Genomic DNA, 27,635 nt, shown 5'->3' with positions numbered 1-27,635 from the left:
GAACGTCACGGCCCCACCCGCACAATAGAACGTTCTGCACTAGCGCGGAACGTTCAGCGCAGGCAAGGGGTTAAGGATGCAATTACTAGATGGTCTCCCAGGTGGTGGCCGGAAGAACTGGGTTGTAAAAAATGTAGGGGCCTCATTTAAGAGGCTATGCGTCACTTTTATGCCGCTGGTGCGTCACTTTTTGTGACGCACCAGTGGCATAAAAAATGCGCCTTGTTGCGCCATAGATGGTCTCCCAGGTGGTGGCCGGAAGAACTGGGTTGTCAAAAATGTAGGGGCCTTATTTAAGAGGCTATGCGTCACTTTTACGCCGCTGGTGCGTCACTTTTTGTAACGCACCAGTGGCATAAAAAATGCGCCTTGTTGCGCCATATTTACAAAGTGACGCATCTAGGTAGATGCGTCACTTTGTAAACCCCTGCGCCACATTATACCTCCGCCAGGTATAATGTATGCAAGGGGGGCGTATTGACGCACAAAAGGGTCGTAGAAGTGACGCTGTGAAATCTGTGATTTCACTGCGCCACTTGTAGGACACAAATGCGTCAATTTCTTACGCCTGCCTCACAGCAGGCGTAAGACTGACGCAGGCCCTTTCACATGGGGCTTGCCCCGTGTGAAAGGATACATTGCTGGAGTTGTGTCACTTTTGTGACACACTCCAGCAATGCGTCACTTTTGCGCCATACAGATACGTCAGAAATACTGACGAATCTTTAACTCCTTGCGCAATGAAGCGTCATATTGTAAATATGACGCATCATTGGTGTTGCTAGGAGGGCGCAGTGAAAAGTGACGCATAGCTGTTTTCACGCAGCGATGCGTCACTTTTCATAAATGAGGCCCCAGGGGTTTTAGTAAACAGAGATCTCAACTTGGAGGATCATATTGCAACTATTAAAAGATCCTGTTTCTATGCGCCGAGTCTACTTCGGAAGATTTTCCATTTTCTTCCTATTAGCACACGTAAAACACTAATCCATGCTTTAGTTCTCAGTCGCTTGGATTATAGTAATCCTCTGTTAATTTCTGCCAAGGATTCTGATCTACAAAGTTTGCAGGTAGTGGAGAACACTGCAGCACGCCTGGTGACCAGTGCTCCCTATCGCACTCCATCTCTTCCCTTACCACACAACTTACACTGGCTTCCTATTCGGAAGATAATTCACTTTAAAGTGTGCTGCCTGGTGTTCAAAGGCCTCAATCATATGGGCCCTACATATCTGGCTGAAAAACTAGTTAAATACACTCCATCCCGCACTCTCCGCTCTGAGGGAAAAGGCCTGCTTGTCGTCCCTCGAATTAAGCAAACTAGATTGGGGGGAAAATCATTCTCCTACATAGCCCCTAAGCTATGGAATTAATTGCCTCTGGAACTTCGCCTAATTACCAAATATCTGGCATTCAGGAAAAAACTTAAAACTCAACTTTTTTAGTAATGTTTGCTCCTACTGTGTTGTACTGCTAGTTGTCCTTATCGCAGAAATACCCCATCTGGGGTGAGTCAGGCGCTTTATAAATGCTATAAATAAATCAATAAATAAGAAATGAAATGTGATGTTTGCACATTGATGGTAGATTACAGCTGTGATTTTAGTGCGGTGTTAGTAGACCTCTAAGTGACTGGAGGTGAGAGACACAATAGCCAACTTCGTGGCTGCTCCCTGTTTGGCCAATCATTCAGCAGCCATCTTTTCAGTACATAGCTTCTAATAGGCAACTAGAAGGGGCCAACATTTTAGGCAGCAACATCACCATCGGCCACTTGATTCCTACTCTTAGTCCGGGCCTGATTTACAGCAGGTAGACAAATAGCCAGTTTACCCTGCACAGTATCTGAAATAAAGGGGACGTAGCAGTGGAATAATCATGTGAAGTAATGTAAAAAGGCAAGTCTGTGCACCACCGTTTTGCTTCAGTTTAAATCCTTAAAAGAACCCAGGTCAATTATCTCAATTATTGGTGCATAATATAATTACTTAGTCTAACAGGAACAGTTTATTTTCATTCAGACACACATTCCTAGGTGTTTGCTTTCATAAACTACTTAACTAGTGTTTGTGTGCAACTATATAGCCATCCAGATTCAATTTTAATTTACTTTTTAAAATAAAACACTCAGTGAAGCAATTCTGCCTAACGTATTTAGACGCAAACTTTATTTAAAACAATTCTTAGGGCTGTACTGAAATGCAAAGGTTTTGTACTGACATATTCAACTTAGCTTGAGTCTAAAGTTTCTTTATTTAGATTTATTGGACAAGGAAGCTTTCTTTGAAGAAATGTGGCAATAAGAGGACAACACTTCCATATCCGAATAAACTAATGTGATTCACACCAAAGTTTAAGTTCATGCCTTCAACCTCCCTTAATAACCTTTGTTTTATTTCAAGTTTAAGTACGAAACAATTTTTCTAAATTCTACCAGTATGATCAAGACCGAACATGATGGAAAAAAAGGCTGATTTGAGAAATGCAGTAGAATACATGAAAATCGTGATTAAGAACGTGAATATGGGTGGGTCCCTGGTTATAATAAACAAGGACATGTAGGAAAGTAAAGTTTTATAACATTTACACGATTGAAATTTTGACAATTATCACACAACTAGACTGGAGTTTCTGAGGGTTACCTAAGGTTACTGAATGAGTTTTAATGATGGTGTAACTAAAGGATGAATCACTTATAAAACCGTATCGTACCTAATGGACACAAGTCCCCACCATTATATACTGCTTAAAATTCATAGGTACTCAGTTGAACTAATGTGCAGACATTTTATATCCATTATTCTACCTTTTAACAATTGAGCATGCAACCACAAGCAGGCAACATGACAACTTGTACGGTTGATACTACTTTTTGTGCCTCTTTCCGCTCCAAAAAGACTATCCGGGATCGAAGAGCTAAGAGAACAATGGCTCGTTCTTCAGCTCAGATTCCAGACGACATCTTTAAAGAAGGCGTCGACGTCCCAGAACAACACGACGTCAACAGCAACTTCGAGGCAGAAGATTCAGAAGTCGAGGACATCACTCGAGCACAGCGGGTCGTAAGTAAGACCGTCGACCCCGACCCTTCCTCGACGCATCCAAAGAAGACACCGACACACTGCTTCTACTGCCCCACCTTCAGGCCCGGCTAAGAAGCTAACTAAGTCTTCAGGCGACTCGGGCTCGAGTCTGCCTTCCCACGGTGCCGGCCAACACCTACCGGCACTGAAAAAGACAACCTCACCGGTCCCGCCGACATCCAAACCACCGGTGCCGAAGCATACCGCTACTCCTTCGGCACCGAAACCCAAGTCGGAACCAAGCAAACCCGCTTCAGATTCAAAAAGACCACCAGAACCAAAAAAAACATCGGATCCCAAAAATATATCGGAGCCGGAAAAATCATCGGTGCCGAAAAAGACTCCTGCTTTTCCGGTTAAAGACATTGCCAAAAAACCAAAAGAAACCGCTTCGGTGCCGAAACCTCCCTCCGCTCCAAAAGATTGGCCTCCTGCAGAGGACTTATTTCATCCAGACCCTGCACAAAAGACTCTGGCTAAAGACCCAATCACTGGTCAGCTAACTTTAGCTTCAAAAAAGCGACCACTGGATACACCAGCGCCAGCTCCTCATGCAAAGAAGAAGGACATGGCTACCTCTCCTTTAAGACTTCCTACCCCTTCTCCTCCACCTATACCATCACCACCTGCTCCTCTACCACAACAATCCCCTACATCCTCTATTATACCAGACGATGACAATAGGGATGATAGCTCTGATGATATAGTGGGTAACATAGATGATCCATCTATTCCTCCAGGCTCACCTGACCCGTGGGATGATTATAACACCCCAAACGTCCCTCAAGATGACGTATACCCCCCAAGGCCTTCCCCACCAGAAGACAGAGACCTGGACCAGTGCAAACTCCTCTGTTGAGCTGGGTCTTGCATGCCCGGGTGGGTATAAGATGTTTCATAAACCCAGGCCCCAGGGAAGAGGTGGGGGGGTCGGGTGATCTACAAGGACAGGTGGAACTTCGCCCCCCTACAGATTGATGAAGTCGCAGGGATAGAACTGTTGGGCTTTACCCTGCAAGATACTAAAGGCAGGATACTAACTGGTATGATCTGCTATAGGCCGCCAGGCTTGGACACGCAGTACCAGGCACTGTTTGATACGATCGCTGCTCTTGCTCTAACCCACTCAAGACTGCTGCTCCTAGGGGATTTTAACCTATGGAACAACGGGACCCTGGGGAATCACCTGAAGGACCTACAATACATATGTGAGAATTGCGGCCTTGCCCAGCTGATATCGGAACCAACCCATTTAGGCGGACACATACTGGACCTGGTGTTCGCAAATCAGACTGAGACAAAGGTGATGGGCATCTTACCCCAATGGTGGACTGACCACTCTCTGATTCACTTTCAGATTATTGTATCGAGCCAGGTGAATAAACAGGTTTGCCCTGCAACTTACCGGAAGGGTAGGGACTGGTCCAAATTACCAAAAGATAAAATAAACTCTACCTTTACCAATCAGACGCATTTTGATCCAGATGGCTCGGTAGACCAGAATTATCATGTCTACTGTAACCATATCACTGAGACCCTTGACAAACTTGCCCCCTTGAAAAAGATAAAGAGCAGAAGGAAACTTTCAGCCCCCTGGTTCAGTGAGGAGCTGAAATTATTACGTATTCAGTGTAGACAGGCAGAAAGGAAGTGGCGAAGACTCCATTTAGAGTCTGATAAGAGACTGTTAAAGACAGCGCAGGCTAAATATAAAGGGGCCATTGCTAAAACAAAGGCACTTGTTTATGCCACTACCATACTTCAGTCACCAAACAGCACAAAAACCCTCTTTAATATTATAAGAGACCTCTCTAACCCTGCCTGCATGAGCAATAAGGTGGTCTGTGACGAAATTGCCATCTTCTTTGAAGAAAAGATTACCAAAATTGTGGGGGGGCTTTCTCAGGGTAAGGCTAGCTGTCAGGACACATTACTTCAGATGGTAGAGGAGGAACTACCGGCAGTATCATCCATGGAGAGCTTTCCACCTCTCACAGAAGAGCTTTTTAACAGCTTGGCGCACAGCATATCCTCTGGGACCCCTTTAGATCCCCTTCCTCATAGGATCTGGAAGGAGCATGGCCCAGAGATATTTCCCTGGATGCGTTTGATCTGCTGCCAGTCCCTGGAGGAAGGAGTAGTGCCAGAGGCATGGAAACAGGCAGTGGTAACTCCCCTACTCAAGAAGCCCTCACTGGACCCAACAATTCCAGCTCACTTTAGGCCTATATCTCTTCTACCCTATCCTCTAAAAGTCCTGGAAAAGGTTGTAGTAGGTCCTTGTCTAGTTATCTAGAAGATAACTGCCTTCTAGACAGGGATCAGTTTGGATTTCGCCCAGGCCACGGGACAGAAACTACATTGGCAACCATGCTGGACACCCTGCGAATGCGAGCCGACAATGGTAACTCATCAGTATTAGTGTTACTGGACATGTCGGCCGCATTCGACACGGTTAGCCATGCAGTCCTGCTAAGTAGACTGGAGAAATTGGGTGTGAGAGGCAAAGCCTTGAAATGGCTACAATCATACCTGCTCGGTAGACAACAGGTAGTGACCATGACTCTGTATGCTTCCCCCAAGTCCCCGGTTCTCCATGGAGTGCCACAGGGCTCTTCGATCAGCCCTATCCTTTTTAATATATACCTGAAGCCCTTGATCCCTATTATAAAATCTTATGGGATCGATTTGATCAACTACGCCGACGACACCCAATTGGTGTTTTCCCTTGAAGGGAAACATGCGGTGTCGTTGGACACATTCCAGGAATGCATGTGTCGGGTCTCTGGTTGGCTTAGTGCAAACTCCCTTCAACTTAATGAGGGGAAAACAGATGTAGTTTACTGCTCGACGGCTAAACTGAATCAGCAACTACCGTGCAAGCTTAGGTTCTCCCCAGGGGGCGATCTCTGCGTTCCAGTTAAGACCGTGCACAATCTGGGAGTTTTGTTGGATGAAAACCTGCAAATGGTATCATAAACAAATAAAACAATTAGTGTCTGCTTTGGCTTGCTAAAGGCACTTAGACAGATTCTTCCTCTCCTACCCGATGAGACTAGACCTCTGGTGGTAAGGAGTATAATCCTGGCCAGACTGGATTACTGCAACTCCCTATATCTAGGTGCCCCTCTATACATCTTGCAGGGACTGCAGAGAGTCCAGTAGTTGACGGCCAAGCTGGCACTCAATAGACCACGTAGCTCCTCTACTACGATGGCTTTGAGAGACCTTCACTGGCTGCCAGTAAGGGACAGAGTCACATTCAAATCTGTGCATCGTCTATAGAGCGCTACACAGCATGGGCCCCTGCCCATGCAGGAAAGATTCACATGGTATAAGCCCACCAGGTCTCTTCGCTCTTCCAGTTTAAGCCTGGCAACAACCACCAGATTCAAGAGATCTAGGATGGGAGGCAGGGCTTTCTGCATAGTAGCGTCCCGGCTGTGGAATGAGCTGCCCCAGAACATTAGGCAAGCCGACTCTCTGATAGATTTTAGAAAGAACCTAAAGACCTGGCTCTTTGCTAAATTCTGAGATCTTGGCGCCCACTACCCAGCCTTTTATATGCCGTTTCCATCTGATCAGGCTTTTTCAAGAAGCGCCAGGATACCCGTAGGGTGGCAGTTGCGCTATACAAGAGCAACATACAATACAATACAATACGCGCAATATCATGGAGAAGATATGCATACAGACCCTGTAGATGAAGACTTTCTAATGGATACCTTTGATAATGCACAAAGGTCCTCATCCATTTTACCAATTCTTAAAGGAGAGATTAAGCATGCTCCTGAAGTCTTGAAGGACCCAGTCAGAACTCTGGTCATTAACCCTCGAATAGAGAAAAAGTATAAAGCTGCTCCTTCAGACCCAGCATATATTAAAGGTCCAGTACCACTAGACTCATTTGTAGTTTCCAATGCACGCCAGAGAGCAAACTCAAACATCAGGTGAAGCTCCTCCACCAGATAGAGTCTAAGCTACTTGACGCATCAGGGAAAAGACCTGCGTCTCAAGCAGCAAACATGTGGCATGTTGCCAATACACAAGCATTATTGGCCAGATATGACAGGGCACACTATGACAAATTAGAATCACTAATGCAGCACCTCCCAGATAAGTGCAAAATAAAGCAAATGAGCTTATCCAGTATTAGGGGTGTCTTTCATAGATTCACATGCCTGAATCATTCCCCGTCGTCGAGACGGGAGCCTCCGGTACATAAAAAAGTAATGTCCTATAGACATACATAGAGAAAATAGGCCTAAGGGTCTCACCTTAGTAGCCTTTCTTTGTCCTTATGCAAAAAGGACCAAACTCTCACAGTCAGCCAATCAGCTCCGACCTCCCTCTAGAACCTTCCTGGGAGGAGCCTCAGTCCCTCAGATTTTCTACCGCACGTTGTGCTAGGGAGTCTCCAGCCTGAGCTTTTCTCAGGATTCCTTATAACTCATCTACTTCCTTTGAAAAGTGAATCTTCATTCTACAATCTTCAAGGACTACTTCAGTAACACTTAGATGCAGTAAGTGTTTGCTTTCCACTGCTTTCTTCGATGTCTGAATCCCAGAAGAAAGCCCTTTTCAGGGCCTGCTCTTCATGTGGGAAGAAAAGGCTCCATGTGGATGATAAGCATACCTTATGCTTATATTGCCTTTATCCGGACCACGTCCCTGCAGACTGCAAAATATGTAGGTCTTTCCCTAGGAAGACCGTGAGAGACAGGGAAGGCCGCCTTCTCATCTGGCTCGACAGACTCAAGGACAGAGACACTCTGGAATCTTCCGAAGGTAGTGTCTCTAAAACCTCAGCAGTCTCTCAAAAGAGGCCAAGGGTAACTTCCCCTGGCCCCTCAGACACCCCTCCTAGGAAGACAGCCAAGAAGTCTTCAGAGGCAAGATCTACGACATCTTCTGTGTCTGTTAAGGATACTCAGACTTTTAAAAAGCCTGCTCAGGCCTCTAGCAGACCTCAGAGGCCTACCTCAGTGACTACCACGGTCTCGACGACGTCAGCGTTGTCTCTTTCACCGTCGACGATAACATCTCCATCATCGTCATCGACAGGTAGGCCTATTTCCTCCATTTTACTGCTGAAATCGTCGACGACAAAGACCCTGTCGACGTCGAAAACTACTCCGTCGACGAAAACTACGCCGTCGACGAAGATAACGACGACGGCGTCGACGACGAACCCACCACCGACAGCCCCGACGGCGACAGCGTCGACGAGGGCATCGACGACGAAGACGTCGACGCCGAAAACGTCGACGAGACCGACATCGACGACGGGCTCGCCGTCGACGAGTGCACCGACGACGCCCCGGTCGTCGACGACCAAATTGCCGTCTACGGAGATTCCGTCGACGAGGACCCTACCGTCGACGAAGGAATCCTCGTCGTCGACGATGCTAAAGACGTCGACGGAGGACTCGTCGTCGTCGACGACGAAGTTAAAGCTGCCGTCGACGGAGGACTCGTCGTCGACGAAGACACTTCCGGACACATGGAAGAAAACCAAGCTCGTGGAGGTGGCATCCCTCACGCTACCACCGTCGACGACGCCTTCGACAGCTTCCACCTCCAGTCCTGCGTTGGGCAAGTCAACTAAGCCGCATATTACGCCGGAGACCACGTCTCCAAGCAAAGTGGAACTGCACCCACCTAACGAAATCTTCCAGAGTGAAGAATCAGAGGAGGATGACCACCTGGGCCCCGCTACTTCCATCTCGGACCTACATGTCAAGTGCCAAAGCACTGACGAGGAGGTAGAGGAATACTCCTACCAGGAGCACTCCGTCCACACTAAAGTCACCACGGAGGTTACCCCCATGATCTGCCTCCCTGCTGCTCTGGTGAACGACCTGAAATTCCTTGTACAGGATTACAAACAACGTTTCCCGGACGCTGACAGTAGAGATCAGCCACCTATCGTTCCTAACCCAGCGGCAGCCCCAAAACCGTCTCGACCTCCCCCTCAGGCCCACCATGAAAGGATTCAACCTCAGGAGGTAGTGTCGTCTGACGAGGATGAGGAGGAGGAAGAATTGGAGGAAGGAGAGGTCCAGGAGGCCCACTCTTCCCATGATGAGGAGGATGAATATGTGGCGTCCTCACCAGCATCGCCCCAACCGCGCCATGCGGACTCGCCGCCGGTAGACATAGGCGGCTTCCATAAAATTGTGGAAAGAGCGGCGAAGAGATTCCATATGACTATCGAATCAACAGAGACTGAATGCTTCCTACACGATTTTAAGGAGCAGACTCAAAAGACGACGAAATCTATTCCAATAATAGAATTTCTATGGGAACAAGGCAAGAAGATAATGCTGACGCCCGCTTCTGTGTCTGCGGTTGTTCCGCGCTTAGACAAAAAATACAAAGCCCCACTGTCTGCAGCGGTTTGCCTAAATGGGCACCCTAAACCGGATTCAGTGGTCACACAAGCGGCCCAGAAACACTCACGCAACCCTTCCTCCCCGCTGTCCGCTCCTCCGGACAAAGAAGGAAGAAAACTGGACACGATCGGCAAAAGGTTCACCACGACTTCGGCCATGACCGTCAAGGTAGCCAACTCTATTGCCTTATTGGGGCGTTATAATCGCCAACTCTGGGAAGACATAGCCCCATATTTGTCAGACCTGCCGGACTCGGTCCATGGGGAAGTCCAGGCTCTACTAGTGGAGGGTCAATCCTCGGCTGCCGAAATTATTGACTGTGCTATCGATGCAGCCATGACTGGCTTTCGTCAACTTGCTGGAGCTGCCGTCCTACGCCGTCAAGGATGGCTTAAAGCGACGTCCTTCCGCCAGGAGGTGCAGTCCAAGGTCTTGGACATGCCCTTCGATGGCCAGCACCTTTTTGGGTCCAAAATCGATGAGGCATTGCAAACCATGAAGAAGGACACGGATACGGCAAGGGCTCTGGGTACCTTACAGTCCCGAAACCAGTCCTTTCGAGGCAACAGATCTAGAGGACAGTCCTCGTATCGAGGTTCCTATCAGAATAGGTCCTCGTACTCCTATTCTAACAAAGGTCAATACCAACACAAGCAACCTCAAGGCCGTCAATCATCCTATGGACGATCTACCTTCAGAGGCAAGACTACAAAGAGGGGCGCTGGAGGCCGCCAGTGACGAGCTACTCCAGCCAGTCCAGCCACCCTATCCATCCTTACAAATTGGAGGAAAATTGACCCATTTCCTCAACAATTGGCAACTCATAACCACGGACAAGTGGGTTCTCCAAATTATACGTTTTGGCCATTCCCTCGAATTCACCACCATCCCTCCCAGGACTCCTCCTCGCAGGCGGGCGCACAGAAACTTACGCCTGCTTCTCCAGGAAATTTCTGTAATGCAGAAGAAAGGAGCTATCGAGCGCGTTCCGGCACCCCGGAAGGGGAAGGGCTTTTACTCCCACTTCTTTCTTGTACACCAGAAAGAAGACAAGTGGCGGCCCATTCTGGACCTCCGAGCGCTCAACGTCTTCCTACGAAGCCAATCGTTCAGGATGGTGACGATTCAAGAAATACTAGGCATTCTAGAAAGAAGGGATTTCATGACCTCCTTGGATCTCCAGGATGCCTACTACCACATTCCCATCCTCAAGTGTCACAGAAAATTCCTGAGGTTCGAGGTGGCAGGGCAACATTATCAATTCAAGGTACTACCATTCGGCCTCAAATCCGCGCCGCGGATTTTCACGAAGTGCCTTGCACCAGTGGCAGCTTTCCTGCGTCAAATGGGTCACCAGGTCTTCCCCTACCTAGACGACTGGCTGGTGAAAGCACCCTCGGAGGAAGACGCAACCACATCCTCCAACGCCTGCACAAATCTTTTTCAGAGGCTGGGATTAACCCTCAATCTCAAGAAATCCTGTGTCGTCCCTACGACAAAAATTACATTCCTCGGAGCAACTTTGGACACAGAGTGTGCGAGAGCCTTTCCCTCGAAGGAAAGGACAGACAAGATATTGTCCCTGGCCACGGCTGTGGCGAACAGGACAAACCTGAAGGTCAGGACCTATACATCCCTCCTGGGCATGATGTCCTCCTGTATACTCCTCGTCCCTCACTGCAGACTCAGAATGCGCCCGTTGCAGGAGGCGCTCGCGAGCCAATGGACTCAAAGTACTGGCTCTTTCGAGGACACTGTCTGGATAACACCCAAAATGACCAAGAGTCTAACCTGGTGGAGGAGTCGCAACAATCTGACCGTAGGACTGTCATTTCTCCTTCCGGCAACACCTCTGGTGATCACCACGGACGCTTCCCTGGAGGGATGGGGAGCTGTCCTTCAGGACCTTCGGATCAGCGGCAAATGGGAAACTCAGGAAAAACAGCTTCATATAAATCTTTTGGAGCTGAGAGCCGTGTATCTAGCGCTACAGGCCTTTCTACCACGCATCCGGCACTCCCCAGTGCTCGTCAAAACGGACAACACCACGACGATGCACTATCTCAACAAACAGGGAGGAACGCGTTCGCTCTCTCTATCACGCGAATCGCAGAAGATCTGGAACTGGCTAGTGCTGCAGGGAATCGCACTCAAGGCCGCCTATGTGCCGGGCAAGGAAAATACCATCGCCGACGCCCTAAGCAGGCAACGATCACTCTCCCACGAGTGGGAACTGAGCGACAGCGCGCTGACTCACATCTTCTCTCAATGGGGAGTCCCAAGAATCGACCTGTTTGCCACCAAGGGGAACGCCAAATGCCCAAGCTACGCAAGCTGGCATCCCCAACAAGGATCGCTGGGGAATGCCTTTTCCATCGGTTGGTCCAGCGTGTTTGCTTACGCTTTTCCTCCGTTTCCCATGATCCCGAGGCTCCTCAGGAAGATGAAGGCGGAGCCCTGTACCCTGATCCTGATTGCCCCGTACTGGCCGAGACAACACTGGTTCTCGGATCTACTTCGGCTCTCTATCAAGACACCGATTCGTCTGCGACAGCACCCGAACCTCCTGACGATGTCCAAGGGGCAGGTGCAACACCCGAACCTGCCATCGCTCAGCTTATCGGCCTGGCTCCTGAGCACAGAGAGTTCGGTGGCCTAAATATCCCGCAGGACTGCAAAGATATACTGGCAAAAGCGAGAGCAGACAGTACCAACAAAACCTACTCTCTCAAATGGAAAAGATTCTGCATTTGGTGTTCGGCCCAAGGCCTGCAACCGCTGTTAGTCACTCCTGAACAGCTATTGCCATACCTGCTGCACTTGGCACGATCAGGACTGGCACATGCGTCCATAAAAGTCCACCTAGCAGCTATATCGAGGTTCACCAGAACTTTCACGGGACCTTCCCTGTGGTCCAATCGACTTGTCAAACAATTCCTGAAGGGACTTTATAGATCCTTTCCGAGGCCTCGGAAAGTCCCCCCAATGTGGCATCTGAACCTAGTTCTCAACCAACTTATGAGGCATCCCTTTGAACTCATTCATCGGGCATCCATCAAACACGTCTCATGGAAAACTGCGCTCTTACTCGCTCTAACATCGGCCAGGAGAGTGAGCGAACTTCAAGCCCTGTCCATTCAGGATCCATACCTGCAATTCAGACAGGACAGAGTGCTGTTAAGACCGAACCCAAAGTTCATACCGAAAGTGCCTTCGGACTTTCATCTCAATGAACCAATAGTCCTTAGGTCTTTCTTTGCAAACCCTTCCACCGCAGCCGAAAGAGCACTCCATTCTTTAGACCTCAAGAGATGTCTAAAGTTCTATCTGGATAAAACCAAAGACTTCAGAAAATCTTCACAACTATTCGTGGCATACAGCAATCCAAGAATGGGCCTGCCTCTCACGAAGCAAAGCATCTCGAGATGGATTTCCTCGGCGATTGCGTTCTGTCAAACCAAGGCCGGACGGCCTTTGACTGATCGTGTCACTGCACATTCCACCAGGGCGATGTCCACATCAGCAGCACTTTTCGCTGGAGTGCCGATCCTGGACATATGCAGAGCGGCGACCTGGAAGTCACCGCACACCTTCTCCAGACACTACTGCCTGGATCTCGAACTTCAGAAGGATGCAGCAGTGGGCCAGGCGGTGCTACGCCATCTCTTTCAGTGAGGTGAGCCTTCCCTCATCCCGCCATCCAGGTATGCACATTCTCTGCTATCGTGATGCTCTGCTTATGCTGTCTTTTTACATGCTATAGTACAATGTGTACATTGTCTAACATGCCTGCAGGGCACCTTTCCATCACGAATGTGCATGTCTAATTGCTAGCTACTCTGATTCAGGCATGTGAATCTATGAAAGACACCCCTAATACTGGATAAGAACTGCGTTACTTACCTGTAACAGCAGTTATCCAGTATTGGTGTCTTTCATAGATTCACATGCAACCCTCCCGCCTCCCCTGGGAAGTCTCACATCCCTTCTCACAATGTTACGCCTAACTAACTGAGTGCGTACGAAAATCTGAGGGACTGAGGCTCCTCCCAGGAAGGTTCTAGAGGGAGGTCGGAGCTGATTGGCTGACTGTGAGAGTTTGGTCCTTTTTGCATAAGGACAAAGAAAGGCTACTAAGGTGAGACCCTTAGGCCTATTTTCTCTATGTATGTCTATAGGACATTACTTTTTTATGTACCGGAGGCTCCCGTCTCGACGACGGGGAATGATTCAGGCATGTGAATCTATGAAAGACACCAATACTGGATAACTGCTGTTACAGGTAAGTAACGCAGTTCTTATCCAAGAAGGGAAAAATATTACAAACACCTCTATTCGGTTTTCACTTGTGCAGCAGACAGACTTCAGGGCAGTTAACACCAGTGTTTTATTGCATAGACATGCCTGGCTACGCATATCAGGGTTCAAACCTGAAGTCCAAAGTGCTATACTTAATCAACCCTTCGATGAGCAACACTTATTCGGACCCAATGTAGATGTATCACTTGAAAAAATGAAAAAGGATACAGATACAGCCAAATATATGGGAGCCCTGCAGTCGCAGGCTCCCAGACGGTCATTTCGCCGCTCATCTTATTGAGGTGCCACTAGGGGATACTCTTCGGACACACCTTCTACCTCATACAAAAGCCCCTACACAATCCACCTATAGTAAGGGCTACCAAAGGGGGGGTTACAGGGGTAACAATAATAAAGGCAGAGGTAAAAACAACTCCCGCTTTGCCTCTACCCCTGCCCAATGACTCCCTTTCCCTTCCCCCGTCCCATTCCACTCCTGTCAGGGTAAGATTACAACAATACCTGCCAGCCTGGGAAAACATCACATCAGACAGGTGGGTGCTCCAAATAATTCAATCTGGTTACTGTCTAGAACTAACATCCACCCCCCCCCCCCCACCCCCCAAACATACCACCCAAGCAGCATCCAATGTCACAAGAACATTTAACACTGCTCAGACAGGAAGTAATATCCCTCCTGCAGAAAAATGCAATAGAAATTGTCCCAAAGCATCAGCAAAACAAAGAAATATACTCCCTATATTTTCTAATCCCAAAGAAGGACGGATCTCTAAGACCTATCCTAGACCTCAGACCTCTAAACATTTACATACAGTCGGATAATTTTCATATGGTCACACTCCAACAAGTCCTTCCACTCCTGTTACAATACGACTTCTTGTCACTCTAGATCTCAAGGACGCCTACTTCCACATTCCCATCCACACAGCGCACAGAAAATATCTCAGATTTGTGCTAGACGGGCAGCACTACCATTTCGAAGTGCTCCCCTTCGGAGTCAAAACAGCGCCGAGGGTGTTTACCAAATGCCTAGCAGTAGTAGCAGCACGCTTAAGAAGACAACATAGTCATGTCTTGCCATACCTAGACGACTGGCTCATAAAAGCCAGCTCATACAGCCAGTATGTACATCACACTCACGCTACTATTCAACTGCTTCACGACTTGGGATTCACAGTAAATCACACCAAGTCACATCTGCAACCCTCACACATACAACAATATCTCGGCGCTACAATAAACACCCAGCTAACACTAGCCTATCCCTCTCCAGCGAGGATAACAAGTGTACAAACTCTCCTAACAAAATTCAAACTGCAACACTCTTCCAGCTCGAGTGTTCATGCAGCTCATAGGAATGATGGCATCTTGCATAGTTGTAGTACCTCACACAAGACTGCAAATGCGACCACTTTAAGTGTCAGGCAAAGCTGTCTTAGTCCGCACAGACATTATGACAGCCATGTACTACTTAAACAAACCAGGGGGAACACACTCTCTGCTGCTCTCTGTTAGCACAGCTGATTTGGAGATGGGCTATACCACTAAACTGGTCCGGACAATTTGCGTACTCTTTTCCTCCTCTCCCACTACTTCCATTAGTGGTATACAAACTACAGCAACATTCCCTAACGCTCATTCTAGTCGCTCCAACTTGGGCAAGACAACCGTGGTACACCACGCTGTTGCAAATGTCTGTAGTACCACATTAAAAACTAAGCCTATCTCCACGCCTATTAACACAGAACCATGGAGAGATCAGACCTCCAGACCCAGCTCAGCTCAACCTAGCGATCTGGCTCCTGAAGTCCTAGAGTTTGGTTACCTCTACCTTCCTCCAGAATGTATGAACGTTATCAAAGAAGCTAGACGTCCCACCACTAGAGCATGTTATGCTGCTAATTGGAAACGGTTTGTCATATACTGTCAAAACAACCAGATAAATACTTTAGACGTGTCTATTCAACAGGATATCTATTACAATTCCAATAGTAAAACTTAGCCTATACGTCTATCAGACCACACCTCGTTGCTTACAAAATAGACCAACATCTATCTATTTTTTTAGATTATCAGCTATAAAGGCTTTCATGGAAGGACTCAAAAGAATAATTCCTCCTAGAATGCCACCTTCACCAGTGTGGAACTTGAACATTGTTCTCACACGATTAATGGGACCTCCCTTTGAACCCTTACATAAATGTGAATTGCAATTCCTAACTTGGAAAGTAGCTTTCCTGGTAGCTATCCCTTCTCTCAGAAGGGTTAGTGAACTACAAGCATTTACCATTCAAGAACCCTTTCTGCAAATGCATGATAACAAAGTGGTTCTTCGTACTAATCCTAAATTCCTTCCAAAAGTCATTTCACCATTCCATCTAAATCAATCAGTTGAGCTGCCTGCATTTTTCTCGCATCCCCAAACAGTCGCAGAAAGAGCTCTGCACACCTTAGATGTCAAAAGAGCATTACTGTACTACATTGAAAGAACACAAACTTTTCGTAAAACAAAACAACTTTTCGTGTCTTTTTCACCACCACATAAAGGCAACCCCATATCAAAATCGAGGCTAGCTAGATGGATTGTTAAATGTATACAAATAAGTTGCCACAAAGCCAAACGTACGTTAACAATTCCTCCAAAAGCCCATTCTACAAGGTAAATAGGAGCTTCGATGGCATTCTCAGGGAACATGCCTCTAAATGATATATGCAAAGCAGCTACATGGTCTACAACGCACACATTCACAAAACATTGTGTAGATGTGCAAACTAAACAACAAGCCACTGCGGGCCAGGCTGTACTAAAAACTCTGTTTCAAACAACTGCAACAGATACTGGTGGTCGCCGCTACGTGTGGGTACTGCTATACAATCTATGCACAGTGTATAATCTGCAGCTCATATGCCTCGAACGGAAAATGCTACTTACCAGTATGCATCTGTTCTTGGCATGTAGAGCTGCAGAGTTGCACACGCCCATCCGCCTCCCCGGCTACCTTTATCTGTTCCAGTATTATCTTAATTAGATACAAATCACATGGACATCACCACTTCTTGTTCAGCTCCATCACTTCCCTAATGGCGAAAAACAATATGGGGATGGAGCCGATGCCCATGCGCAGTATCATCCAAAGGAGGAGTCACCTATCCCGTGACTTTCAAAGACTTTTTTACAACAAAACAAACTGCAAACATCCGGGCCCAACACTAGGTGGCCATCTATGCACAGTGTGTAACTCTGCAGCTCTACATGCCAAGAACAGATGCATACTGGTAGGTAGCATTTTCCTTCTCACATCAGGTGGCTCAAGTTTGAAAGTAGTGCAGTACCAGCAACATGGGTTCACAGATAGCTCATTGATGGGAGGGAAAAAAAACTAGCATCCTTCAGATAAGATTTCAAATAATGGAGACAATTTCAGAATGTGAAACATCATGTGATCCAGTAATATTTTGCTGCAGGAAGAACATGAGTGGAGAAGTTGAATACGGTTGCTGCAAAGATATGGAATATGGATGAATATGGATTTTGTTTTAGAGAAAATTGCATGAAAGAACAAAGAAGTGGGTCTAAAACTCGACTAGTGGATCACATTCATATGTCAGTCGTTGGCATGTCTTGCCTTGTCACTGTTCTCCGATCAGAAGGGAAATATGAAATACATTTCTGGTACCATTCTAATTTACATTCTGTGATTAATTTCGATGAACTAATTGTGTTTAAAAACAATTTGTTTTTTAATTTGCATTTGTGACCATATAGATTTTATATTTTCACATTGCTGTATCTGAGTTTGTAACATGGCAGAAAAGCTGGAGGCATTGCACTTGTATTCCAAGTAATGGATTTAAGGGCAGTAGCAGCTGCTACTGACCAGGGAGGGGGGAAGCAATAAAAAAAAAAGCACTTACCTCTTCACCACTGACCGCCACCTCTTCTTTCTCCGTCCTCCTCTCGGTAGGAGGCACACAGCCTCCCAGAATCCCCTGACCAATCACAGTGCTGCAACCACTCCTCCCCATGTATGCAGGGACCCCAGCCCCGCCCACCTGGTTTGAGCTGCAAACAAAAATGATAATAACGAACGTTATTTTATTTTTTGTATTCAGTTTGGAGGTGAAGCAGTGGGACGACGAGTCTCCGCCTTGTTTAAGGGACAAAGAAGGGGATTTTGTAGGTATTAACCTGAAAGAAGAGTCTAATACGTTGATAGTACATTTTTGCTGTTGCCTGACTTCTCACCCAGGGCAGTGAAATAGAGAAGAACTTAAATGCGGTAAAAATCACTCTCCAGCATTGGATCTGTGATGTATTTGCATGCTTATCGAGTGTGTATTTTGGGGTAAATTTCTGGACCAGGGACGAGACCTACTCTCCCTCACTAACTGTTATGACTGAGAGGGAGAAAAGCCTCTCTTCAAATCCTGCTCTACCTTTGGTAAGATGATAGAGATTACCCACCTGACCATTGTAGTTACTGCCTTTATCCAGCACACATTCCTTTGCACTGTGACATTTGTAGTGCTTTTATTTGAAAGAATCTGAATGTTGGAGAGATGAGGTATATGTCCTCGTAAAAATTACCCTCCTCCTAAAGGTAATGCCCCCTCATCGGAGGATAATTATGTGAAAAGTGTTTCTCCAAGCAGAAGATGACACAAAAGCGGAAACATGCAGATTACCTAGAACTGGACTTGCATCCTAAAATGTCAACAGCTACTTGCTCACAGAAAGACTGGAATTTCTCCAGAAAAACGGTCCAAGCAGGATGAACACTAGACTGCATAAACATCATGAGAATGAAGATCATTGAATGTCCTCATTGATATCCAGATGGTGGAGACAAAAGTTATTGACAACCCAGACCCTCTTTGCTGACAACATCCTCCGCTTCTAGACCAGTGTCTGTCTGGTTCCTCTTAACAGCACCTTCAGCATCGGAACCATCGTCCATGACACAGAGGATATCTCTACTCTCATCGACATTGATTCATTTGACAGTTTTTTCCATGCCAGTCACTTTTTTGCCAATTAAAGGGACGGCAAGTCTTCTCACCTAAATTCCTGTTTCTGAATTAGAAGTGGACCTCAGTGGCCAAGAGGTTTCTGAGACTGCTCATAGCTCTACACAGTTGGACGTCTGTTATGTCTCGGTGTTTAAGGAAGACTCCTTAGACGATGACAAGGCTTACTAGGAGTAGGCCTACTAGCCACAGATGTTAGTAGCTGATCACTCTGAGCCATATGCACCTCGTTGTGGCTACACAGATGCCGAGGTGCTGCAGGAACCTGTTGAGTTTTTCAAAACCTTACAGCAGATGATCAACACCTTTTCAGAGACTAATTTCTCAGCCTAATGGAATGGGCGCTCTACTTCTACTACTGCAGCACTTCCTACCCCTTCCCCCTTCACATCCAGTGGACCAGCCTCCGAGAACAGTACACCGGCACTAGTCCCATCCACTCCTAAGGATATAGGAGAAGAGGATTTTTCAGATTCGGTTTGTTCTGAGTTATAGGAAGATGGCGAACTACCAGATGACAAGGTAATGATAAATGGAATGATTATATTATACTGAAATGCTAAATTGCCTGGCCACTAGATACTCTCCCTGGTGATCTCACCTGTTGGTGTGCCCAGATAAGCCACAGTGCCAGCATTCAATGCAGGCCGTTTTACCATTGAATGGTTGCCGCTACATTAAGTCCTCCATTAATGAAGGGCTTCTTACTGATTAATAATGGAAATTACAACTCCCTCCCTTAGACTCTCACTATATCCGTCAGTTGTAAATTGATCAGTTCCAGAGGGTTCACCCATGTATCTCCATAAATCTAATTGGTTCTGAGAATAGTCTCATGGATTTGATACCTTTTGAGACCAAAACGTTTACAGCAATCCCATTTCTCTAGTGCAGTTACATCCATCTGTCTCTATAAAAAGACTGACATTTACATGGTTTCACTTGAGTGAGTTACTGATACATTGTCAGATGAGAACAGTGAAAGGTGTAGTTGTACATGGATAAACCATTGCCATTTTATGTGGATATCTGTATTTAACCACAGTATGTTATGTTCATGAATAGATGTTCTTTTTTTATTCAATCGCCTTACATGCCTGTCTGCGTTTATTTTTATTTTTTTACTTTGGATTTTTGTAATTTAAAAAAATTGTCAAATATTTTTATATGAATGACATAAATTAAATTATGGTGCCACGGATTGGGCATTTCAGTAATGTCAAATCTTTTAAATGTTTGTGCTTCTGAATGATTCCCATGTCAGCAGTTTACCCTATTATGGTTATATACCCAAACACACAAAGGATTGTTGAGTTGCACTTTTGCTGATATTACTAGCCCATTTCCAAGTGCTAATGGAGCAAGCAACTAAAAATATAACCTTCCAATGACATCTGTGGAGCAACAATGGAGCAATTATGTAAAGCTACTAGGGCAATATCTGTACTGGACTTCGTGTGGCCAGGAGGCCTAAAATTGATGAAAACACCAGCCACAGTGTCCGCAGTAGTGCTCCACTTGGAGTAGTAGTACTGGGCCCCAGACACAGTTTGGCCTGCCTTATAGGCTATCCTAAACCAGACTCTGTGATACCACTTGCAGCCCAGTGTGGATCAAAAAACCCAGTCTCTCCTTCCTCTGCACCCCCTGTTAGAGACGGCAGGCGCATCCATGTTATTTGGCAGTAACAGTAGCAGAATTACGTATCTTGCACGCCTCCTTAATTGAGGTGCACAGGCTTGTAGTACAATACGTCTCACGCAATCTCCAGGTGGAAGCACGTGGGGTTGCTGCGCATCCAGCTGGACCTTGCGGACTGACTATTAGTCCTGACAAGGTTAATTCGGTTATGGGCAAGCGTCCACAGAATAAGGATGATTTACCTTACTGGCTTGCAGAGAAATTTGACACACCTGTGGAAAAACACAGGATTTTAACTATTAGTTTGCAGAAAGACTTAATACCCGAAGTAACCGATTGTGAAAATTTGGATAAAGTGTTCGCGGCGGTGTATATGAAATGTTTTGGCACACCTTCTATGACAGTGCTCCCCTCCATGATTAAGCATTTTCAAGATGAGCACGGACCGGAGGGGGCTGTGGAGTTGAGGATGAGGTTGGTTGGGGTGTTCGACGTAGTTGCTGATTAGATCCTTGCTAATGTCTAGGGAGATGCAGTTAACTTTCAAGTGTCTAATGCCTTGCGCCTTGTCCCGGAAGATGAGAAGCTCCGCGAATTACCAAAAATCATTGCAGATGCCTAGAAGGCTATTGGCTGCAATAGTTTGGGTGTTAAACCTTTGCTAGAATACCAGCACAACAGCAAACACAGACAGCGCAGTCTGCTAAAGACGACCTTCCAATATTTCCTAAAAAGAATTGGGAAAAAAGCAGGGGAAGCAACAACATAAACCAGGGTTGCGTGCAGCGTCGCCGGTACTCTAGTCTTCTGAGCGCACTTATGATTTGCATCCGACCCCAGTGGTGGAAAAAAACAATCTAAGGATGGAGTCGATGCCCATGCGCACTATCGTACAAGGGAGGAGTCACCTATCTTGTGACTACAAAGACTTCTTCCAAGACGACAACAACATGCAATCATTCGAGCCCAACACCAGGTGGCGATCTAATGCACAGTGTGAGACTGTGCAGCTCTACATGCCAAGAACAGATGCATGCTGGTAAGTAGCATTTTCCTTCCTGACAGATTTCAGGTTCCTGATCAGCGTTGTCCTCGTTCTTTACAGGACACATCAAGCTCACAGGCTCGTGGCAGGGAACGCCAGGAGTGCAGAAGAGGTCGAGGTGCTCAGCAAGGACGTGAGCAACCTTGTCAGACTGACGGTAATGGGAAACAGGACGATTTTCCTCGTCAGCACCCTCAGTTTCAGAAAAAGAAAGTTGCTGCTTTCACAGCGAGATATGCCACAAACGGTGAGGACACAACTCCAGACATTAACATGGGCAGTAACGCTGCTAGACAGCGCAGCGGAGGTTACCAAAGTGCGGCAAGCACTGCGTCCATTTCTGGAGGCGACAAGCAACTGAAACGTTAATCACAGTTGAAACGGCTGACACCTGAGTAGCTCCCCTGACAGATTATATGACAAACCCGTAATTATGTGCTTTCGTGTGACATTTGCCAACAGATTAAGCCATCTACAGTAACACGTCCACCACAAACACCGCTGTGTATATCCAATAGACCTTTTGGATTTGTTTATTTGGATCACTGCGGTTCATTGTGTTCAGATAATGCCTATAAATTCATCTTAGTTGCAGTTGATTCAGCACAGGTTTTCTTTGGGTGTGGCCACAATGCAGTGCTGATGCTCAAACTGTCATCGGGGATTTGCGTGTCTGTGTGGGAATTTTTGCATGTGGCACTTTCCATTCAGACTGGGGTCCAGCATTCGCCTCTAAGGCGTACAAGGTGGCCATGAAGTCTTTGGGAGTGCAGGTCAAATTTTCGTCTCCATACAGGCCTAAGGGTAATTCAGTTGTGAAGCGAATGAACCGTGACTTAACGCAATCCTTGACAGCTAAGGCTTAGGTACTGGCAGGAACTGATTCGCCCATTTGTATAGCGTGCAACGTGCACTAAATCTCCCTAGAAGATCTCTGGGTGGGCGCACCCTGTACGAAATGCTCTTTGGCATGAAAATGTTTGTACCAGACCTTGATGGTCTAGACATGGCGGCGGCTGCCGCATCCGTTTGACGCAGATAATCATTCTGCTATATTACAGAAGCTACAAGAGACCAGAGACAGTCTTGCAAAGGAACACTTACCCTCACCCACTGATGCAGCACTGCCGATTCCAGTAGTCTGCTGGCTACCCAAAGTCTGAAACCTGCTCCGAGAGAAGGTGGGGAACAAAAAAGAGTTTGGCCCCTCTTATCGTGCACCTTTCCCAGTGCTTGGCGTGAAGGGAACTCGTACAGTCATTTTACTACCACTTCCTGGTCGGAAAGACAATAGAAACGTCTCTGTGGACAATATCAAGTTACAATATCTGGCTGATCCTGAATAGTATAACACCAGCATCGTCTTGTCCAGCGATTTCCAGGAATCCGGTGTTGGGCACTTCTGATGCCACGCAGCCTGACTCTGCCATAGAGATGGATTCTGTCATTAACCCTTTACTGAACCTCCCTACTTCCAGGGAGCTGAACAAGTTTCAGGGAAATGATTATATGAAACCCCCAGGATCTTTAGGATGCAGATTTCCACATCCCAGTACATTGGCAGCACAGAAAATAATTCCTCTTTGCAGTGATGGTGCAGCACTACCAATTCAAGGTCCCTCCATTTTCCCGCACATGAGCTCCTCTGATATTTACCAATTGGCTAGTGCAGTCTCTGCCTACTTCATGCAACAGTGTCCCCAAGTATCCCTGTACTCTGACTGGCTAGTCAGGGCTCCATCAAGTGATGAGGAAAAGGCTTTTTCTGTCCCCTGCATCACTTTATTACGCAGTCCAGAACTAACACTGAACATCAACAACAGAACTTCATACAAACTTCATTTCTTGGGAGCTGTACTGGACATGCAACTGGGAAAGGTTTTCCCTTGACAGAAAAACCCATAAAACGTCAGTCTATGACAGACATCTAACTACAACATCGCTAGGCAAGACAGACAATCTGACAAGAAAGGAGGAGGCATTGCTTGCATCTACCGATCTAACCTTCTTGTTTCGTAACTGCTAGTGGACACCACTGAGTCCTGCGAATACCTTGCCCTCGCTATTCACAGCAACTCTATCCTACTATGCAGCCTGCACATCTTTTACCACCCCCCAGGCATGAATGAATCCTTCTCCGACCACCTCTTGGAAATCATCACAGCTAAGAGTCCCAATACTGCCAATGAAATTTTCCTTGGTGACTTTAACTTGCACTGGAACGATCCAAAGGATTCACATATCAACGCCATCAAGGACCTCCTGGCCGATCAAGCCCTGACCCAAGCCTGCTCACTTCCAACTCATTCAAAAGGGGCCACCCTTGACTGGATTATCTCCAAAGAATCAACAGTCAAGCTCATATCTATAGACCCATGCGACTGGTCTGACCACCACGTCATCACCTTTCTCCTACCTGGCACCCACAAGACTAGGGCATTGCAACCGATGATTCCTAAACGCTGGATCTGAGACACTAAGAACCTAGACCGCAGAGAACTCGAGGCTCACTGCAAATCCGACCTCCCCCCTCGGAAATGAACTCGGCTCCATTACATACACCCAAACACCTCTCGGCCTGCATTCTCCAGACACGTCGCCCCCACAAGCTTCACCCAAAAACCATGCTCACTGGACTGACTTCAAACTCTATGACGACAACTCAGTGTCCAAAATCCTATCTTCCCTAAACCCTAACAACCATTTAAATGACCCACTTACTTCCAACTGCCTAGCTGCCGTCGCCCAATCCATTATTCGTAGCTGAACTACAATAATTAACGCCTCTCTCAGGCAAGGAACGATGCCCAACTCTCTAAAAGTCGGACAAGTCCTCCCCATTCTGAAAAAGCGATCACTGGATCCAGCCTCCCCTGACAACTTCAGACCCATCTCCAACATCCCCCTCTTAGCCAAAGTGATGGAGAAATGTGGGCAATAGCAGCTAAGTAAACACATCAACAACTTCCACAATGCTTGATGACTTCCAATCTGGATTTAGACCAGGGCACAGAACTGAAACCACTATGCTCCACATCATTGATGATGCTCTCCAAGCCCTTGACCAAGGCAAAACCTGTCTCCTAATCCTCCTGGACCTATGATCGGCCTTCAACACGGTCAACCATGAAAAACTACTCAAGCGCCTCAAATTCAGGATGGGTTTGGATGGCACTGTTCTAGAGTGGTTCAGATCCTTCCTCCATAACCGGTCCCAGAGATTCCTTGTCAACGGCAACCTATCGGCACCATCCCCTGTCACGGTTAAAGTCCCTCAAGGATCAACACTTTACCCCACCCTCTTCAATCTTTACCTGGAACCACTTACCGAAGTACTATGCACTGCTAATATCTCCTATCATATGTACGCTGATGACACTCGGATCTACATCAAAACCTCATCTCTCAAAGAGATCCTCTCCCTGAATGAAGCCTTGAAACTCACTGTCCAATGGCTCGCATCCAATCAACTCAAACTTAACGCAAAGAAAACTGAATTTCTCCTGATCGCCCCGCCTAATACCAACCCTGAGGTTCCACCATGGATTAAGACTATCACAGCCCTGAATTGCCCACCAACCATCGTGGATTCGGCCAAATCCCTGGGAATCACCCTCGACAGCAATCTGAACATGCGGTACCACATCAATTCAATGGCCAAATCAGCCAGATTCCACCTGAGCTATCTTCGGAAACTGAAACCCTTCCTCCATACTCTCGACCTAAAAATGACAGTCCAAGCACTTGTCATCTCTAGACTGGAATACGGCTGCTCTACCCTCTCGGGTCTACCCAAGATCTCCCTGGCGCCTCTAAAAGCCTGCCTGAATGCGGCCGCCAGACTACTCACCGGCACGAGGAAATACAAACATATTTCCCCACACCTGAAAGCTCTCAACAGGCTTCCCCTGGAGCCAAGAATACAGCTCAAAGTAGCATGCATCATGCATAAGGCCTTATATTTTAACTCCCCTGCATATCTGAGGCAGAAACTTGTGATTTCCGGAGGAATCAGAAACTCCCGATCTGCCAGAGACCTCCTGCTCCAACCTGCACGCTTTCGGGGAAAAACAACCTACAACCGGGCTTTCTCCGGGGCTGCTCCAAGAATATGGAACTCTTTACCACCGGAGTTCAGAAGAATACCCTCTCTGACTCGCTTCAAAAAGGATGCCAAATCATTCCTCATGAGCAAATATCGCGTTTAAACTTTGCCACCACCACTGCCGTTATCTATAGCCATCTATTGCCTCCCTTCAGATTAGCTAGCTCACCCCATCAGAAACCTGGGGCCTTGTCGCGAACATTGGTTAACGTAATCTGTAAATATGTTCTCATCTTGATTATTGGGATATTTATTCTGTAAATACGTGCCCTACCTCCCTAGTGGAGAAGTGTGGCTCAATGGTTAGAGCGGCAGACCCTGATGCAGAGGTCTAGGCCGGGACAAGGGTTCAATTCCCCGCCTCGGCGGGTCCTGGGCTCAAAAATTCCACGGACCTGATATTTCTCGCCTCGGTGCCTATTCCATTCATGGAGTCCTACTCTGCAACTCTGGGCAATAGCTTGCTTAATCTCCACAACGGCCCCCACAACGCTAAGGATGCCTGGCCTCCGCCTTGGGGGTGCCCAGGAGTGGACACCTCACAGGGAAAGCCAGGATGGGTTCCACAGCGGTATTCGTACAAGCGCCTTGAGACCCTCGCTGGTGAGTAGTGCGCTATACAAGTATCAATTTCCATTTCCATTTCCTTATGTACCCTGCCCTCCTTCTTTCGATCCGTAACTGGGTGATTCTATGCCTACTCTGTACATGACTATGTTTTCTTGTAAAGCGCTCTGATACCCTAACGGGTCAAGTTCGCGCTCTATAAAACACAATAAATAAATAGGTCTTATACCCTTCTACAGACTCCAGATAACATCCGTCCAACAAGAACTGGACAGCCAAAGGAAGCAAGTTCACAGCACATGGGACAACATGGTCAAGTCAACAGACTTCTGAAATAAGCATTGGTATGGTGGCAAATCTCTACAAATCCCAACGCAGGACTTTGATCTGACCCTTCATTGGACAGATTGGTGCTCATAACAGATGCTTATGGAGGGCTGGGGAGCTCACATGCAGAACAATCGCCCTGAAGTCTATGTTAGATGCAGAATCAAACAACACACCCTGGAGCTCTGTGCCTCAGTCCCCACACATTCCTTAAAAGGCTGGCAGGTCATGCAGTCTACATTGAAACAGACAATACAACATTGGTGTTTTACATCACCAAGCAGTGAGGAATAAGGTCCCCGTTTCTGTCAGAAGAGTCACAGTTACCATGTGACTTAGCTATTTGCCACCTTGTGAACATAGTTCTGGTGTCCAGAAAATGCTCCTGAGCAATCAGGTGGACATACTCAATTGAATGCTCTTGGATTGTCCGGCTGGGAGCTCCACCTAGACCAAATGGGGTCACCCCCAAACTGGACTAGTTTGCCTCCCAGAACAACAAGAAATGCCAGTGTTGTGCCAGCAGATGTTGGCAACCAGGAACAATGCTTTTTCGATCAAGTGGTCCAAAGTTTTTGCATATGGCTTTCTGCCATTTCCTTGATCCCCAGGGACCAAAGGAAAGCCTACACAGCCCGTTATACCATGATTTCATTGCCCCAGCCTGGCTTTGCCAGTTCTGATTCCCAGAGCTCCTGAATCTATCTGTACGTCTATCAACAGAGACATTGTGGACCTTGACCTCTGGTCCTTGAGCCTGACAACGTGGTATCTACCGACCTAGAGAACGATCATCCAGATCTCACAGCAGAGTGTAGACACATCGTGGCATTGGGCTGAGTTGCAGGTATTCTGCTTATGCACAGAACTATGCACAGGAAAACAGGACCTCAGTGAATTGTGGTGGACCAGAAGCTGGGGCCAGAAACACTCACCCCAGAACCCCTATCCAACTAGCATCAGTGTCTCAATAGCTCTCTGTCCTAGAGCGAAGCTACCAATGATTAGACAACACAGAACATGCGACTTAAGGTACTCCGGAATGGTGGGAATCAAGAGCACTCTTTCGTTTTTATTCTCGTACGAGACACGGTAAAGTTAAAAATATTTATTTTAACGACGTG

At 46.9% G+C, this 27,635-nt stretch overlaps 2 protein-coding genes across 2 annotated transcripts in view; both read left to right on the top strand.

Annotated features, from left to right (window-relative positions):
* The window catches only part of RPS6KB1 (ribosomal protein S6 kinase B1), a 503,223-nt gene that overhangs the window by 450,758 nt on the left and 24,830 nt on the right, over positions 1-27,635 (top strand). The window lies entirely within an intron of this gene.
* Positions 4,244-16,467, top strand: LOC144824513 (uncharacterized). The gene is made up of 2 exons (XM_078683579.1): positions 4,244-7,232; positions 13,786-16,467. Exon 1 carries the CDS (start codon positions 4,390-4,392, stop codon positions 5,377-5,379), a length of 990 nt encoding a protein of 329 aa, XP_078539705.1. The 5' UTR covers positions 4,244-4,389; the 3' UTR covers positions 5,380-7,232; positions 13,786-16,467.

This window comes from Lissotriton helveticus, chromosome 3_1, assembly GCF_964261635.1.
Source record: "Lissotriton helveticus chromosome 3_1, aLisHel1.1, whole genome shotgun sequence".
In the NCBI taxonomy this organism is placed as follows: domain Eukaryota; kingdom Metazoa; phylum Chordata; class Amphibia; order Caudata; family Salamandridae; genus Lissotriton; species Lissotriton helveticus.
Note: the sequence above shows the minus strand (reverse complement) of the source record. Positions and strands in the feature narration are given on the sequence as shown.